This window comes from Bombus pascuorum, chromosome 9 (genome assembly GCF_905332965.1).
Source record: "Bombus pascuorum chromosome 9, iyBomPasc1.1, whole genome shotgun sequence".
In the NCBI taxonomy this organism is placed as follows: Eukaryota; Metazoa; Arthropoda; class Insecta; order Hymenoptera; family Apidae; genus Bombus; species Bombus pascuorum.
In genome coordinates this window covers 5,458,660-5,477,983 of record NC_083496.1, presented here as the reverse complement: position 1 = coordinate 5,477,983, position 19,324 = coordinate 5,458,660, and the positions used below count along the sequence as shown (strand labels likewise).

General features: G+C 52.9%; 1 protein-coding gene across 4 annotated transcripts in view; it reads right to left on the bottom strand.

Moving 5' to 3' along the window:
* Positions 1–1,359: 1,359 nt before the first annotated feature.
* Positions 1,360–19,324, bottom strand: part of LOC132910594 (protein Wnt-6-like) — a 54,290-nt gene continuing 36,325 nt past the window's right edge. For all 4 annotated transcript variants that reach the window (XM_060966376.1, XM_060966378.1, XM_060966375.1 and 1 more), the window contains 4 exons: positions 11,805–12,025; positions 2,562–2,681; positions 2,289–2,488; positions 1,360–2,207 (listed from right to left, as the gene is read on the bottom strand). In XM_060966376.1, the coding sequence (XP_060822359.1) occupies positions 1,746–2,207; positions 2,289–2,488; positions 2,562–2,681; positions 11,805–12,025 (1,003 nt within the window). In that variant the 3' untranslated portion in view covers positions 1,360–1,745. The remainder of the gene's footprint in view (positions 2,208–2,288; positions 2,489–2,561; positions 2,682–11,804; positions 12,026–19,324) is intronic.

Genomic DNA, 19,324 nt, shown 5'->3' with positions numbered 1-19,324 from the left:
GAAATTGAATTACCACCGGAAGATCTCTCGGCCGTGAGCAACGGGAGAAACTAAAATGGCGCGTTGCAGAGCGAGCAGCGGGTCTGTGGCACGAGGTGCGCGCGCGGTTACTCCGGGACCAATTTCGAGGGGCCATTTTTCCCTCAAAGGGGAACGTCGACGGCAGCCGAAAATTACCCTGGTTAGACCACCCAGTCGGCTCAAAGCAGACCAATCTCCTGGCCATGGGCTAATCGAGTCGAGTCGGCCCGGTCGTTCGGCCTGGTGGGGCTAATTGCAGCTCACCACCTTCCTACCCTTCGGAGGTCGACCTCTCTATTAAGAGACCTTTACGCGGCCTCTTCTCGCGCGCGCACGCACGTATCTCACTGTTCCTCTCTGCCGCGTCACGTATTAAATTGAAGGGTGTAAGCGCGATCCTAAATTTTTTACTTAACCCCTGCCAACGAGTTTTCTCGGTCTCGAGGACCCTCGATTCTCGTTCACCGGCTCGCCCTTGTTCACCCTTTCCTTGTTTATCCTTCGCCCCCCCCCCCCGTTCAAGTTCATCGACGCTCTTCGCTCTTCCACGCCGACGATCCCGCCAATTTCTTCCTTTTTTCTTCCCACGAAGGAACGATCAAATTCGTACGGACGTGTAAATTTCATAATTTAAAAGTCGTATCCATTGTCGTCGTTGCGGGTCTAGAGGCGCGGATCGAGGGAACGAACCGAGCGTCGCGCTATACAATAGCAAACGCGTTAATCATCGCGTCCGACGAACGAACACAGCCCCATCGACGGACGAGACGGACGGACGAGCGCTTGTCAAGGGAAAAAAGATTTCTATTCACGGAGTTTATGGCTTCCGCTATCGCCGAAACGTGGCGAGCGTGTCGCGATACGGCGCGAGCCTCCTTTCCGACTTTATGGTTATGCGAAATTCCTCTCTCCAGTCGGCTCGTAAAACTATTTTATAGGAGATGTAGACACCGGTTGTTTATTGCTTGCACGACCTCTCCCGTGTACAAGGTCGAATTACAGCTAAAAGCCTATGTTCTACACGACGCGATAATATACGAGGCCTCCTAACGTCTCCGTGTTTCGTCGATTTCCTCTCGGTCTGGGGCCCCCGGCATTCACCACTCTTCACGAGCACGCGTTCCAACCGTTTTACACCGCGGCCCGTTTTCTCTCTCGGTTTTATATGCAATGCGAAATACTCGACTTACCTTGGAGCTTGGAAAAGCTTCGCCCTCTAGTCGCTCGATCTAGTCGATGTCTCGGCGATCTCTACGAGCGGCAGCGATCGATGTGCCGGTCGATCGTCGATCGACGCGATTGCGGTGCCATGTTTCGAAAGTAACGAACGAAAATTCGGCCGGGGATACACGTTTTTATTCGCATTTCACGCTGCACAGTATAAACTTTCGTCCATTCAGTCTTATGTACAGTAAATGCGGAGAACGCAAGCGCAAGGGGGCAAAAAGGGGGAATGGAAGAGGTTGAAAGGCGGCGTGTCGACAAAAGTCGAACGAAAGCGAGAAAAGCGACGATCGTTTCGCGCGCCGCGAGCAAGCAAAGCGCGAAACGCTCGAAACGAACAGCTGGAGATACTTGGAAAGCTTCGAACGATGGGACGCGAACGATCGAGCGCGCGACTTATTTACGACTGATTGTTCGCGACTCGACCCTCGCGTCCAAACTGTTCGACAGCGCGTCGCGTATATTACAAACGTTTATTCTAACGGTGGACAGGCGACTCGTTAGCGACAAGTGTTGACCGTTTTCTTAACCAGGCAGGTGTTGCAAGTGACCTCGCAGCACCAGCGGAACCTGCATTCGCAACTGATCTTCTCCTTGACGACTCTGGTGTCGTAGCCTCTACCGCAGCAGAGCAGCTCGCATCCGTCGACTCCTTGACTGGTGGAGTTGCATCGTCGTCCCTGTGTACCCAGGGAGCCCGTTTTTCTGTTCGGCTTGCAGAAGTCCGGCGAGTCCTCGCTGTATATCAGATCGAATCTGTCCGGCGGCTTGATGGTCGGCCCCTCGGTGATGAAGCTGTGGCCGTCGTTGCTCGGTATCACCTTCGCCGCGCCGTCAAACGACTCTTTCAGCCTGTTGCCAACGTCGCGGAACGCCGGCATTTTCCGCCAACAGGTTCGAACCGTGCATGATCCCGAAAGTCCGTGACACTTGCATTCCGTGCTCATAAAGTCCCTGATGGCCTGCGGCAGAGACGAGACAAAAACAAAGCAGTCGCGATATACCGTGAAAGTTCGGGGAACGGGAGAACGCGCGTTGCCTACCAGACGACCGGCGTTGTTGTTGTGCAGCTTCACCAGCGTTTTGATGTCGCTGCGTTTTCGGTAAGGGGCGTCCATAAAGTCCCGCGACTTCTTAAATCCAAACTTTACGTTGTCGCCGCATCCGCCCCACTCCCAGTCACCCTCGGTCGGCAGGCTCTTCTCCATTTCAGCGGTACGGGTCAATTTACCGAGCCGATTACCTGCGCAATTCGCGATGTTCGCGAGATCCGAGCCTCAGGGTTCCGTAGGAAGAAATCTAAACTCGTTGCTTACCTTTCGCCGTCATCTTGTCGCAGGAACATTCGACGAGGTGTCCCATGGTGCAAGCTCTGGTGACCGCGTAGGTTACTCCGGCCGCGGTGATGGCGTTCACAAAACCCGTCTCTCTGGTATCTGCGAACATCGGCACGAGTTACGAATCGATTAGCGGCCATTTCTTCTTTACGACCCTGAAAAGCTTCGAGATTTCCGAGCCTCGCGTTCCCAGATTAGACAGACTGCCGAACGGAAGAAATCGGATTACGACGAACGAGATAATTTGCAAAGGGAGGATAAGTCCATTAATCGAGTATCCGCTGAATGGACGAAAACGAATTTAACGTTCGGTAGAGGGGAACGACGAGCATAGACTTCGTTTCGCGTCTGAAAACCGTGCGGACGTCGGAATCCTGGAGGAAAGAAAGGGCGCGCCCTCCAAGCGGAAGGATTTCGGCAGCAACGGAGTTGGTTGCGACAGACTCGACGTTTCCAAGTGGACAGACAGACGGTCGTCGAGGGATTGTGGCAGCGGCGCGAGAACAGCGAGCCAAGCAGGAGAGAACGAGTACGTCGGATTTCGGTGGCGTGTGTATTCAGTTTCACCTGTCACGTCTCCACTCCATCATTAGGCGGACAATGCACGCCGGAGGTTCCACCCCTTTTCAAAACGGCAGATTACCACCGCCTCCGTCCAATGGCTCCCTGTCACCCATTGTCTATCACCTGTCCGAGCATCCGGGTTTTGCAAATCCTCTCCAAACCCTTCCTTTATTTCCGCGTGTTCACGAGCCTGCTGCCTCCCTGTGTTCCCACTCCTTCCGTTTCTCTCCCGCCTTTAGATGTTTCCAATCTACGATCCCGCAGGCAATCCGATCGCTGGTTTCCCGCGCGATCAAAGTTTGCGCGAGCGGAACCGCGATAGAATCTCGCGAGTCCGCGTTGGCCCATTAGCGGATTAACTTATAATCGGAAGGCGGAATGCGGGTCCAATTACCGATTCCTTTGGAGGCGCGGGCGCGCGATCGGACTCGCAGCTGTGCGTCGAGTTGTTGCGCGGCCAGCGCAGCGGAATCGGTGCCCTCCGTCAAAGTATCGAGAGCGCGTATCTGTCGGCAATCGGTGGAAGCCGGAGCAGCGATCGAATCGAAGCCGAGCGGCCGTTCGAAGCGTTTCCGCGCCGCGAGGCAATTATCCTTTTCGAACGTTTAAGCGAAAACCAGTCGCGAATACTAATGCCGCGCGGCGCGGCTGCGTGGATCGAGCCTCGAAATCTCGGACGACATCGGGAAGGAAACGCGCGAGAGAGGAAACGGCGCGCCGCAGCGAAGGAAACGGGGCTGCGGGGCTGGCCAGAAGGAGAAGCGGAGAGCCGACCAGGGTAGCGAGGGCAAGAAAAGGGAGAGACGGTGGCGGCGTGGCTCGGCTCTGGTCCGCGCCAGCCTGGGAAGGGGTTATACGCGTTAAGCTCGGTTCTCCGTGGTTCCCATGGATTCCAGCCGGGTATCTTCGGCGCGGATCGACACGCGGACGGACGAACGAACGAACGGACGGACGGACGGACGGACGAACGGAACGAGAAGACGCAGCCGAGAGGCAGCCTGCCACCGCCCGCGTATCTTCCGATGCATCGCCTCACCTTTCAGTGCGTATTTAAACGATACGATAGTTTTATACGAGCGATCTGATATCGAGGTTCGAGAGCGAAAGGCCCTGGCTCGTTCCTGCCTCCGAGCTTGTATTCCCTGACCGTGTTCCGCATCTCCGCTGCTTGCCTTTTGCCTCATACCCGTTGCTCGCGTCGTTCGCTCGATCGCGATCCTTCGATGCTCCCTTCTCTTCGCTACTCCTCCTTCCTTCTCCTTTCTTCTCGCGATCCTTTGACGCGATGGAACCGTCGAATCTTTCTTCCACTTCCGGACGCCCTCGATCGCCAATGATTCGCATAGAACCTACGAGTTATCGATTACCTACGTCGACGCATCGATGTACGTTGGACGATGGAGCGAGCGACGTTCGTGGCGAAGAAAAGGTAAAAGAGCGTGGCACAGAGGGCCGGGAATGTTCGAGGCGGAGAAGAGCGGCAGGTAATATAAATCACTTGGAATCAATTAGACACGAGGGATCGCGAGCCGATGATCTTGCAGTGCTGCCAGGTGCACGGAGCGCCCATCTTCTCGGGTCGCCCCGACGGCTCAGCCAATTATCAGCATTCCGGGGCATTATCCTCGGAGCGAGACTTACGCCGTGTTTAATTGCGACTGGCCTTCTTCTTCTTCTTCTTCTTCTTCTGCTTCTTCTTTGTCGTCGTCTTCGTCTTCTTTCTTCGACTTCATCCCTCTTCTTGTCCGTAGTCGCCTCCTCTTTCAACTCGTCGGCCTTCTCTTACTCTTGCGTCACTTCTGATTTTCGCGTTTACTCGCGAAGCATTTCGCTCCACCGAGAACACCGTCCCATCGAACTTTCGAACGTCGTTAGTCCTCGTTGAACGTCAAAGAAAACGCAGAGAAAAGGAGCGAGGTATTCGTGGAATCTCGTTGCTGCGTTGCTCGGTGTCGTTCGTCATCGTCTCCGATCGGTCGTAATCCGTTTGCTCGTCGATTATATAAGGTGACGAGGATTCATCGCGCGGTATTTATACGCAACCGAGGCTGCCGTCGTTGCCCCTTTTTGCTACACGGCTCGCTTAACGGGACACGCGTAACTCTTGTCTACGGGTCAGCATGAAATGCAACCGACCGACGAATCGACGTGTTCGCCTTAAACGGACGACGCGTCGATCGTACGACGCTCGGTGAAACGTCTTCGCGAATGTTGAACGTGGCCGAAGGACGCTGGTGGAAAGGTGTGCATCGAAGGTACCGATTCTAAGGAAAGATTCGTTCCAGCGATCGAAACGAAAGATCAGGGTGGATGATTTAACGGAACCGGCGGTCGCGACGAAAGTCGAGGCCGTAAGGCGAATCGCGTACTCGGTCATACGTGTCTGTGGCGAGTCGCGCGGCGATTAATCGGTTCGATGGATTATGCAAGTGTGTAATTTGCAACGGTGCGCCGTGTGCGCTGCCATTGTAGGAATTATGTCGCGGACACGGACGATCGACGCGACCAGATACCATCGATCGGACTCGGCGAGTGATTTGTTTCGCTGGGTCGCGATTTATCGCGGTGGATGCGCCGATTCCTGCGCAATAGATCGGTCTGTCGCTCGCGAAATCGCTCGGCTCGGCTATGTAAATCTGCTCTCTGGATCGGCTCCGCTGTTTTCAATCGAATCGCTCTCGAAACCGGATATCGCGTTACCCCCGCGTTTCATCGAGTACGCTCTAATTGCGGATGATCCTGCGATTACGAGTAGCGTGCGCGCGCCGATCGGCCGAAAGGAGAACGAAGACGGAGAGACGAGAGAGAAGATAAATCGCGGGAAGCGCTCGTAAATAAAGAGAAGAATATCGAATGAGAAAAGAGGCACGGCTTACGGCGTTTAGTTAACCCCCGTGTATAGCAGCATCCTACGAGAGAAACCTTTCCAATAAATACAGCGAGAACGGACGCATGAATGCCAGCAAAAATCGCCCAATGACCAATTGCGGCAACGGCCACTCGCCTTTTCCCGAGATTCCGTGGAATTTTTGAGCCGCGCACCGTATCACCGCTGGATTCTCTTCTCTCGCAGGAATTTCTCTCTTCTTCCGTCTCGCTCTTTCCCCGCTCGACACCCGTCGTTCCGCGCACTCGTACTTTGCCAGCCGAAGGAACCTCTCGGCTCGCAGATACCGCGGTAATTACGGCGAATCGTCTATCCGTCCCTTCCGTTTCTTTCCTCTCTTTCTTTCTTCCTTTCGTCCTCTCGGTCGTCCCGAGACGGTCGACACAGGCGCGGATCTAGACCGTGCGACGATTCCAACGTCGCGGAATTCGCGTGGAAAAGCGGCTCGTGTTTCGAGGAGCCGGACAGAATCGCGAAGCAGCTCGAGAAAGTCCCGAATGGCGACGGCCCTGTAGTACACGGTTCGACAGAGAGAACTCAAAGTTCTCGTTTTCTCTGCCGGCTCTTCTTCCTCCGGTGTTCCCTTCGCCAACGTAAAATCGACCAAGCATTCAAATGTCACCGGCGAACGGCCAAAGTCTAACAGAATAACAGATCTGTCCCAGTGTTCCGATCTCCTTTTCCTTCCCGATCTCGCGTCTCCCTCTTTCGCTTCCTTTCACCCTTTCTCCGGCTACCGATCCGAGTTAAAGCCACGGTAGCCGAGATACAATAAACGTACGGGACATTAAACTGTTTGCTATTGTCAAACCTTTGTGGGAGATACCGGCTTCGCGTCTTCTTGTGTCTCCTCCGCTTTTTCGAGTACAGTCCATTGGAAAAGTACATCGATTCGTTATTAATCTCGCGAATCGATCGCATCAGGAGCGAAACTCTCCTACTGCCGTTTCGTTCGATCAACGACTCACCGAATAACGTGCGTATATCTGAATCTGCTATTTCGAACGGAAAGGTACGCGCGGATCGGCACGCGGGTGGCAAACTGGCGAACAACGGAGAAAAGAATGGACGATGACGGAGGGAAAAGAGCACTGTTCCGGTGTGGTCAGTAGACACCCAGAGGCGTCGCTTTAGTTACGGGCAATTTCCTTCCTTGCAATGGGTACTCGGTCGCGCTGCGAGCGAGAAAAATTAAGTTTTCCCTTTTCACTTGGAAGACACGCTTCCCCCATAATTGGCGCTCATGAATCGTGCATTGTCGTTTCCTGTGGCGAGGTTGCCAACTACGCAGCTACCACCTCGCCGTTGCAAAGTCATGGATAAATCGTAAAAATGGCCTCGCTCCGACCCACCGCAGGCCCTCCTTTCTTTCCATCGTGTCAATTACGTTCCGCGCGATTCGCCGAACAATAAGGACCGACGACTAAATTCGACCGTCCGTTGGAATACTTCGCCTACAGGCCGATACGGCAGACGTTGTCGAATAAAAATGTCAGCTTCCTCGAAACGTTCGCGCGAAAGTGTCTACACGAACGAGGCGAAAGAATCGAGAAAAGCTAACGTTAATAAACGAACGACGTGTGTGGCAATGGCTACGCACGGAGAAGTACGCGAACGAAACACGCTGGTAGATTCACGAATGTCCGAAACGGTAAAGGTGAGAGGCGCGAAAGGAGGGATGCGGTCTGCGTCCTCTGCGAACCGCATTAGTTAGCACCGAGTTCGCGAGGCGACAAAACACTTAGCGCCATGGCGCTAAATCGCTTTTAGCTGGCTCATTATCGTCCCGTGCTGTTTCGTTCCGTTCCTTCTTGTCTCGTCGTCGTGTCTTCGCTCTTTTCTCGGAGAAAGGAGCTAGAACCGTGGCCGTGTTGTTCGCGAAACGATTCGACGCGTTCCGGCGTGTTTAGGCCGCAGTCGAACGACGCGAGAAAAGCAACAGCGACACACCTGGGGACCACCTTGGTCGACGAGCCGTCTTATTAAGCGGAAACCACCTTCTTTATTTCGTATCGTTGATACGTACGAGCGTCCGTACGTTGATCGAGATATTCGACGACGGCTTATTTGCGAACAGGTTGTCCGCGTAATCGTTTGCTCGTTATCGTGTCGGTGAATCGACGAGCACGAGTTCACCTTCGCCAACGACGACAAAAATCTCCGTATTCTTGCCGAACTAAAATAGAACACGGTAATTATCGTGGACGAAACGTTGCGAAAAGAAGGACCGAGCGGACGGAATAATCGCGCGACGTGGCTCGAGTTTATTAACGCGCCAAGGTGAGCATCCTCGTTAGAGCCGAGGAACATCGACGAAAAGAATGTTTCCGAGGCAATCGAATATACGGGCGACCGTGTATGTATTATATATCGCGTCGTGCACAGCGGCGGAGCAACAGAACGTTCGCGATACTTTAGCGAAATTTTTCAATAGTCCAACTTTCTGAATATCGACGCGGATCCACGATGCGACCATTTATTCGAATCTGAATGGTTCGCGCGTGCTGGAAAATACCTCGAATTTTCGATTCGAGGGTTCGAATGAGAATCGGTCGTTCGCTCGTTTCGAAGGGGCTTTGAAATCTCGACGGTCGAATAAAATCGTCCCTGCTGCCGGCTCCGCCTCTCGATCGAGGAGAAGAAAGAGCAATTTGTTGATTCGAGGAGGCCGCTTTTAGAGAGCCGTTTCCTTCGTAGCCGAGTAATACGCTACGGAATCCCGGGTGAACGAAGAAAACCACTCTCTTAATTTGGTCGAGACAGGGGCACATGGTATCGAGACGAGGATCCGGGGATCCGTAGCCGCGCTGAATCCTTGCCTTCGGATACCGAACGAACGCGTCGTGGCAGCACAATAAATTCCTTCCTCCTTTCCTTTCCCCTGGTAGCTCTTTCCACGGGTTTTTGACGCCCGTGTTCTTCTTATCGCGACACGCGGCACCCCTCAATTAAGAGGTGCTGCTCGTCCACGAATGTTCTACCAGTCCAACCTCGGATCTCTTCTGGACTCGGACCACACAGCAGGAGCTACCTGCGAGGCTAACCTATCGGCCAGATCGCGCCCATAAAAATTAAACGTCGCCAGATAAATAAACGTCAATCGAGAATTAAGATAGGCGCCGCCAGTAGCGTGCCTTCCTCCTCGCTTTTTCTCTATGCGCTCGCCCGTTAGGAATTTTCCCTCGCTTCGATCCACCTCGTCGCCAGGATCCACGGATAACCGACCATTCGATGCGCTCCCACGAATTTCTCTCTTCTTTTTTCCCTCCGCTATCGACGCCTCCTGTTCACCCAGTCTCCATCTCGACCTCCCATCACGATCCTTCATCGCTCGCGATTACGATTTCCTTCCCCGAATGCGGCGTTGATCGAGCGAAAAAAGCCGAACGACAGACACCGTCGTTTTTCGACTAATCTCGTTCAATTTGGGAGACATATTTTTTTAAGAGAAAAAGGAAAAAAAGAGAAAAAAAGAAAGACACGTACGTCAACGTAACTCGCGAATATTCCGAATTTAATGTGCAATCAAACATTCAAGAATGTCTGCATTCGCGCGAACAGGAACACGGTCGTTTCATCCCCGAACGTTAAAAGCATCATCGTATGGTTGAACGCGTCGAGGGTGGGCTGAAAAGTCGTATATTTCTCACCGCAGACTTCCCAGGGCGAGCTGTCTTCACCCGGGGTCGCAGATAAATGACGACGTCGAGGATTGTCACCCGAAACGACCGGTTAACACATGGCCGCCCCTGTCATCGATCCGCATCGTCCAATAATGCACCCGGCAGCCAGGGTTTATGTACCTGTCGCTCGACCTTTCCCATCCGACACGACGTCCCGTTTCGGTGGCGGTGCGTTAGGAAGTCGGTCGAAAACGTCAAGGGAAAAACGGGAGCGGCTACCGACCGGCTTGTAAACCCGTGTCAAGCAACGGGTGTGCCACCCGTAATTACAATGTTTCGCGAATGAGCACGACGATTACACGAATTTCGCGCAAAAAGTCTGCTGCGATGAAAGCTCGTTAATTGTTTACGGCGTAGCCGGCCACCGCGAGTTTACGGTTCCTCGACATAGCATAATGTAATCGGACTTTGTCGTGTTTACGACGCGGTATCGTTTTTATGGGGTGAGGCAAGCTCGTAAGTGCCAGCTGAACCGCAAATTAGATCCTTTTCGGTGGATCCTTTCGCTGCTTCCCTCGATCGTCGTCGTCGTCGTCGTCGTCGTCGTCGACCACGGTAGTTCTCCGATATTAACGTGACTCGACGCGTCGCCGTGTGCGGTATCGAAACTCGATTTAGCGAATTCCATCTCGTGGCAAGAACATCGCGCGCAGCAAATATCGTCCGGGAGAGTTAATTAACCCGTTGGCCGGTCGGTTTCGCGTCGAGCTAACCGAGAGCAGCAAATCGAGTATAAAACGGTATATCGTATCTGCTGGGAATCTTGGAGGGAGCGAACACCGATTGTCAGGCATCGCCGACAGTGTCGGATATAATTCGATCATCGATCCTCCGGTCTGGAATCTACGCGTCCGATATTCGTACCCGTGGGTTGCTCGATCCGCCGACGAATCGCATCCAGTCCACCACGAGATCGATCGTATCGATCGTGCAATCTTTCGATCGTAGAGAAGCAAAGAGAAAAGTAGAGAAAGAGAAGAAGGACGAGAGATTAAGTAGAGGGAAGAGAGTGAGTGAGAGAGCGAGAGAGAGAAACGGGCAGAGGATCCGAAATGGTCCTCGAGGACGGCCTCGCTGGCAATGAAGCCTTTAATTAAGGAAACATATTGCCACTAATATCCGACGAACAGTGTCAATCTGTCAGGCTACCAAAAGGTACCGATCTGATAGCGCAACCTAGAGAGCAGTTCGGCCTATTGGACACGCTGTCTTCGATTTAGTTGTCGTGCTCGATCACCGGGAATTAATACATCGGACGGGTAACTAAGCGAGCCACGCGGACAGGTTCGCTCTCCTTTCGTCTCTTCTCGAATGCGCACGCTAACTCAACGTGAGAATTTTTCTTCGGACACGAGCCCGTCCCTGCTTCCACGACGTTCAATTTGTTCCATTTACCTCGGCAACCGTTTACGCGCCGTATCTTCATCGTTATCGAAACGCTGTCGGAATTCTAGGACGCTATCCCGAACGAATTCTTTCTCTTGCCAACTACGCAGCTCCATTACCTGCGCGTACGACGTAAGCAGAAGCTTCACGAGGCTAGGCGTTCGGCGTGAAATCCACAGAGACGAGAACGAAAAAGCTCTCGCAAAGCGAAAGCCTCGTACGCGATTCGGAGCGGAAGGGTCGCCGGAGAACGAAGCGTCGACGTCGTCACGAATTTCGAGACGCAACACGAACGTTTACCGTGACACAACTGAGACTAGCGCGCAAATAATTTCTGTGATTAATGGAACCGGCTGTTACGTAATCGTGCCGACAAAAACCGCTTGTCCAGACCGCTTTCCCTCGCTCGTGATAGCCTCATCGAGGTTAATTTGAAAGTAATGGCTCGTGTTCGACGATAACTCGAGTAATACCAGATCGAGCATCGACAGGATTCGTCTCGAATGAAGCGGTTACCGTTGAAGGAGCAACCTTCTCCTTCGAGGGATGTTGTTTAGTCACCGGCGCGGCGTTTAATCGTAACGAATGGAGCCGCGGGCCTGAAAGGAAGCGTGTAATCTGCCTGGAGCGCGTGTATCGTTCTTCTTCCATGCGAATTCGCATACGGAGAACGAGGATCGACGTCAAACGAAGGTTACTTACCGCGCAACAAAATTTTTCTGAGCGACCTCCTCATGGTGGTGCAGTTCCACCTGCGATTTCGAAATTGATATTGGCACTCTTTGGTTCCGACTTGGACGCCTCTCGCAATTTCCTTCAACAGGGAGGGTTCCTTGCGACAGATGTCCGCCATTTTGCCCTTCAGTCTCCTAGTCTTCTTGCAGATGAGCATCGGATCCATCACCACCTGATTTCCAACGGTCCTGCGGAGAAACGAAAGATCGATCGGTAAGCAAAGTTTTCGCTTCTCGACGCCGGAATCGTACGTGTCCGTCTGCGAGGACAAGCGGATCGCATTGTAAGGATACGACGGAACATGGAGCCGGAAAGGTAAACTCACCGAAGTGGTTGCTATAATTAAATCTCCGTACTCATTGCGGCGAGTTACCACCGACGGGACACGGTCTACGGGGACACGAGCGAAGAAGAAACCAGAAACGAAGAGGACGAACGAGCGAAAGCAAGAAGAAGAACGAACCGAGGAGTATCGCAGACAGTGGGAACCGCGACTTCCCTCCTTCGGGACCAGAAAGAAGAGGAGCAAGAACGGGAGACGACGAACGGCGGACTAAGACTAAAGAGTTTGATATAAAAAATTGAGGAAACAAGACGCTGAAGAGAGGGGGGGGGGAGAAAGGGAAAGAAGAACGAGAAACGAAGAGAAACGGACGCGAGAGTGGAGCGAAGGGTAGAAAGGAGAAGAGAGGAGAGGAGAGGAGAGGAGAGGACAGTCCGAGCGACCTTCGTTACGAAACGTTAATTAAGATCATTAGTTCTGCGTCGGTAGGATGCCGGGGCGCGTACACGACGGCCTCTCGGGAATGCAACGACCTTAATGGCAATAATTCCGTTAAGGACGGTTGCTCGCGCCCGTGTACGTTGCTGGTGCGCGGCCATGGATGCTCCTGCTTTTCGTTCCGCACGAACCAGAAGAAAAAGAAGGAGTTCCAAGGTAATATGGGCGGACAGTCGTGCACCGGTGACATCGTCATTTGGGCGAGGATTCCAACCTCGGACGACGACTATAACAGCAAGGACAAGAACGTTGGTTGCGCGGACAAGAATTCTCGAGAAACTCGCGAACTCGGAGAGATCGAAACGCGCTTCGAGAGGGGAGGGATATCGAGAGAGAGCCGGTCGCGATCCGTGATCCGCGTTCCCCGAGAAAAAAAGCTAAACGTTGCTCTCGTTCTCGAGCAAAATATGGCGCATGTTACGTCTCGCGGGACGATCGGACCCGCTGCCAGGGAACAACGCGCAAGAACTTCATTCGCCTCCACGATATTCTTACTCGATGCTCGTTCTCGATACTCCATAACGGAACGCGGCTCCGCCACCTTCCCCTCGCGACATCGGCCCGGTACCGGATATACTCCAGGGAAAACCGACCACCGAGGCGTACCATTCCAACGATCCACCGAGGAATATTCCACCAGCTTGGCCGATTTCCGAATAAATCCCATAACCCTGTTTGCGTCGTGTCCTTATCAAGAAGAACGCGAGTTAACAGCTTTTCCGGGAATCGTTTCGCGCGCGTTAGTTCCCGACAATCGCGAGCCGCGAGCAATGCGACGAATTCTCGCGCGATTCGTTGGTCCGCGCGTCGAATAATAGGCGGCCGGCATAGATATAAACGACCGATTTTCCAAGAAAACGAAAGTTATGACGCGATGACGCGCGTTCGTCAAACGTCTTATCGTTGTGCTGACAAACGAGGAACCAACTCTTACGCGTGCCTCTAAAAATAACCAACGCCTCCACTCGAATTACATATTTCTTGCTTCGAAACGAACGCACAGGCATCGTCGAAGAGCATCGCAAACACTGCTCATCGATGTTCGACAAACGCGCAATTTTCCTCGTAACTCTCGGCGTTTCCACGGAGGAAAAACATATTGGTCCTGGGTTTGAAAATTTTCCGCGACGTGCGATGTCGCGACTCGTCGCGGCCAGGTGGAGGAGAGAGGAGAGAGACGGAACCCCGCTGCGTGACACTGTCCTGACATTTACAGTTCAAAGGATCGCGGCCAAAGAATATTTGCGCTGGTTCGTTAACGACTGCGCAGCTAACCTCCCAAGTTAAATAAACGTCGGGATCGTGGTCTGTCGATACATCTCTTCCCTGTTGCGCGAATAACGTTACGACGTTATTAATGCAAACACATCGCGTCGTTTGACGATCGCGTATCGGTTCGTTTCGAGGTGCCGGCTATTAATATCGCGTATGCTCGCGGTCAGCTTAGAGGAATTGGCGTGGTCAAGAACCGAGCGGCGGGCATTTCCGCGTAACTTATTTTTGCTGACTGGTTGCTCGAACAGAGGACGAGCTGCGAGAGAGCGATATTCGAGGTGACACGGTGAAAAAAAGAGTAGAGAGAGAGAGAGAGAGAGAGAGAGCAAAGATAAGGAAGAATCTGTCGCGAACGGAGGGAATCGAGGTAGAAAGGGTTAGGGATCCGGACTAAAACGAAGAAGGGGTTGTCCTCGTGTACGCGGAGGCAAGAAAAGAACCGGAGGATGGACACGTCGTCGCGAACGAAAAGCGTGGAGAGGCCGGTTAGGGCGGTCGACTTATTTATTGCCTCATTAGACGCACTCACTTTGCTCGAAGGCAGCTCCACGCTGTCTGCTCGGATAGACAGTGACGAGAGAGCAACGTTGCTCTGGCCTCACTCTCGACTCGTCGGTGTTTGTACGCGGCCGAATCGAGAGAGTCGGAAAGGGAGAGAACCACTCTCGATAGAGAGTACCAGAAAAAGAGAACGGACCCGTCCTCCGGCTGCCGAAAGGAGTTCGAGAAGAAGAAGGAACGGAACGACGGAGCAGGAGGAGGAGAACCAGCAGAAGAAGAACGGTCGCTGGGTCCACCGGTGAATTCTTCGAATATCTCTCACCGTCCGAACGAGACCCTCGAGGATAGGAAGAAAACACGACGGAAGTTGGGAACCTCGCCTCCAAGGACATCGAGAGTAGGGTAATCCGATCGACCGCGAGATCCATTGCTTCTTCCTTTTCGTTCGTTTGTTTTCCCATCGCGCAACCACCGGAGGAATCTGTCCGTTCAGGGACACGACAGAGACACGGTGATACACCAAGAGACGAGGCAAGCAGAAGCAGAAGAAAAATAAATAAAAAGCACGCCAAGCGGAAGTAGAAAGTCACAACGCACGGCTCGTGTCGACTAAATACGCGCACTTAATCTAAATCATCCTCTTGTTGCTCGACTACGCTGGGGGAGGCACGGGGCACGACGCGATGTAACTACGGAATACGAAGGGGACAAGATCGAGCAAAGAGACCACGGCCGCTCCGTCCTCCCGGATAGACCGTAAGTGGATGCCGCGCACTGCATCGTTCCGCGCTTCGATTTCCAGTCGATTTTAGTTGCATCGATCGCACGCAACTAAAAATAGAAGTATAGACGCGGGAGAAAGAACGCGGAAGAAAAGGAATATCCGGAGGAAACGAATAGGCATACGTAGAGATACGTCGATTGAACTGATCCGAAGAATGCCCGAACAAATTGGTGGCAAGGGTTAGCGCGCAACCGAGTCTAGGTTGCGTTTCGAGCATCGTTTCTCAAGAACCTCGTGGAATTCGTGGCGCGACTCTCTGTCTCTCGATCGACCAAAGAGGAGAAAGGAAACCGTGGAGATTGCAACGCCTCTATTTCCGCGTCTCTATAATCGTAGACTCGAGCAATGGCGTACTCGCGCTTAACGAATTATTCGAAGCACGCGGCTTAATGAAAACCGATCGAATCGGCAGAAGCTAATAAAATTAGAGTAAGCTTGGATAACGCGGGGGTCTTAAAATTCCATACATAGCGGCTACGTCGTGCACACGCCGTCGAAACAATTTCAAATTCTTCTGCCGGAACGTCTAGCGTCGGGAAACGCTGCTACGCCCCCGTCCTAACATTCCACGAAAATCGATTCCGTGCTTTTGCTTGTACGGGACACGCGTGCCTACACGTTAATTACCTCGACCGGCTTGTCCCTATAACTTTTATCGTCTGCGACGTAACGTCCGAGGAGCAGTGCTTTAAACTAATCGCTCGTTACGTCGTCTGAACGCGCGTTCGCCATTAGCCGAGCTAAACGAAATGCCTTGTGTCGCCACGATCGAATAAATCTTCGACGATTCGAGCGATTTTGCGTCTCAGCGCGCGCTCGAGCGAAAAGGAAGGGACACGTTCGCGCGATTGTAATATGTACGCGTACCGTAATTAATTCCTGGACCGCGGAGGAAAAGGACGCGCGAAGATTGCCGTTGATGCCCGCCAGAGGAAAATGATTCGCGCTTCCTCGGCGAGTTTACGAGAGACGACGTCGTAAACCGTCGGACAGTGGCGTAATTGCGGATCGGCCAAACGTTGGATTCCGTAATTAAGGCTATTGTCAGCTGTGCGGTAACAATTTCCAAACGCGTTCGCGATCGACGGCGGCAGAACGAGACGCAAACTTTGTTCGTATTTATGCAGAGACTGGAATTAATAGCCGAACCAGTCTATTGCCAGACCGGACAAACAGCGCGGCATTCGTTTTGCGCGCAAATTTTGCAGGCCCGCGGAGAATCTCGGTAATGTTGTACGTTAGGAGATAAATTAGGGTCGGACAAAATTATTTCTGTCCTACATGTTGGGGGATCGAGGTGTCGCGGTCGAGGAAGTTGAGAACTAAATTTATCGTTACGCCGACGTACCATAAATCGAAACTGAACAAACGATGCACGGTTGCATCCAAGTATCCAGTGATCTCTCTTCTGAATTGGAACGCTATCGAAACGCGGTCTCGCGGCGAAGATATCGCGTATAATTGTAAACGGAAGAGAGACCAAAGTGCCGCGGCGAAAAGAGAACGAATTTTCCGTGTTTACGTTGGCACCGCGTGCATCCCTTCTCAAACGAAAGGTTGAGCTTTTACGGCCGCAAATAGACAAACCGGCGCAAGAGGGTACTAATCCTCGGCGAAACTCGGAGGAGCGTTCGCGACGAAAATAAGCATTACGAGCGAAGGCTGACCGAAATACGGCCGGTATCGGGAGCAAACATCCACTGCGAACCGCGGTTTACAGCACAGCCGCGTAGTTGCAGCGCACAGCAAAAAGGAAGGAGGCGATGGAATCGGTAACGCAATTCGGCAGGTTGCCGGGGCTTGTGCAAGATCGAGCAGGCGGGAACATTTCTCGCGAATCGCTTGCCCATAGACCGATAAAAGCGGAACGGGTGACCTCGCGTCACACGATCCGCGTGCTCTTATGATTATGATTATACCAGCGCGGGGAAGAAAGAGAGAGGCCAGGTAAGATAGAGTGCATCGGGTGGGAGTATCGGGTTGTCCAACCAGCGAGAAGGTAGCTGCGGACTGCCCACCGCGGCTCATTGGCCAACTTTGCGACCCGACCGAACGCTATCGTATTATCGGCAAGTGCTCGTTACGATACCGGCGTCGATCACCAATTTCCACCGACGACTTCTCCGTCTGTACTCGTCCGCTCGGGAACGCAACTTCCACGTCGAGCAAAGAAAGTAGAGACGCGACACGCACTAATCCCGGAGAAACAATTAAAGCCGATTACGCACCATCACCGAATCGTTTCGTTTGCTTTAGGTTGCGACGATCAATTAACGATCACCGCGTGTATCCCGCCGTGCCGGCTAGAAAATTAACGAGCGAACCGGGTTAGCGGTACGTGGACCAATTAAACGCAACAGTGTTGAACGCTGAGCGCGATACCGGCAATTCGTTTCGAGAACGCTCCGGAAGGAGAACGGAGCGCGAGCACGAGCGCGGACGAGAACGGGACGCGGAAGAATGCGTCCGAATCTACGGCACGCACGGTTCTTCTTCTCGGATGCTCTCGATTTTTCTACTTCGAGAGACGGGTCGCGCGGTCTGGCCAGAGACGAAGAGGGATCGCGCGCAGGACGCGGCAAAGAAGGAGGCGAGAGGGGAGCAGGCGAAACGGGGCTGCTGCCGACTTACAAATTATACGCGCTCACCGAGATTTACGGGTGACGCTTCGAGCGAGACCATTGTCCATCCTCGCTCGTTTCTTTACCTCTTTACTCTTCTACTCGGTCGTCTTTGTCCACCACGGTTGGATCCTGCGGGTCCGGGTCCAACTCCGCCGCGTGTCTCCGCGCTGCCGTGAAACGCATCGAGGAACAGAGAGGGACAGTGCTGGAGAACCACGGGAGAGACCAGGGGAACGAACCGAGGATAGTATTCCTCGCGACAAAATCGGGGAATCTCGATCGAGAACGAGAATCCGGTTCCGATCGAGTAATCGGACCTCGATTCGCAGGAACGGCAGAACGAAACGCGTAGATCGACAAACTTCCTCGCGAGCTTGACTCGTGCAACGCGAAATGCCAACGGCGCGGCGTCGCGACCGAGAAAAAAGAGAACGTTGGAAACCTCTGACTCCGCAAAGACATTCCTCGGACCTACTTAAATACCTGTTAAATACCTGTCGTCGAAACAAACCACGAACCTTCTAATGTATTTATCAAACACTCCGTCGTGCAGACGTCGCGGACAGGTAAGGGAGCAAGGTGCGACGGTACAGTGTCGAGACTGTGCGCAGAAATCCCCTTTAAATCGTTGACAAATATTTACTCGACCTTAGGAGAGACCACCACCTTTCGCCACCTTCACGGGAAACTACGCTTTCGAATTTTAACGCGAACAAGCCTAATCTGTCGAACCGCTTATCGAAGAATTGCCGCTCGGCGAAAAGGATAAATTCGAGAAAGTTCTCAGCTGGTGGAGAGACGGTGTCGCGACCCGGAAAGTCGAGAAACCCGGCAGGTCCGAGTCACGCGTCGCGTCGTACGTAACGCGAGCTTAGGCGAAGACGCGAGAAACGGTTCGCTGGACGACTTGTCTCCGGATGCTGGTACCTCGCGATGGTGCAGCAGCGATAACGCTCTATCATCGTACAAACATTTACATAATAAACTCGAGTAAACATCGTGCACTCGAGCTACCGAATAATTTACCGTTGTTCGCGATACCTCGCGAGTACGTACGTAACGTGGTTACGAAGATCGCGTCACGCGCCACTTACGAATTCGCCAAGTTTCACGACGATCCCTTCCCGCTCGGTCTACGAGGACGCGCAGTGCGTCTCCAGTGGATTTCGAGTTACGAGACGGACAAATCTACGCACGACTGTCAGTCCGCGAGTCGTGCCTCGAGGAAGCCGAGATTTCCCGGTAACGGTAACGAGCAATTTAAGCGAATCGAAATGAAACCGTAAATCTCGGGACAGGTCTTACTTACCAGAGCGCAAGTAACTACCAAAGGTGGATTTATGGCATCATTAATCATTCCGCGAGCGCGTAACGTGCCGCGTAATTGATAACCCAGATGACGTACTTCGGAACTGGAGCACTCGTTAGTTCGTCACGTTTGGAAAGTACTGACGTTAACCGCTCTTGAAGAACAACTATTTTTCACATAATTACCGACATAAAAGTGCAACGCTTTTGATTA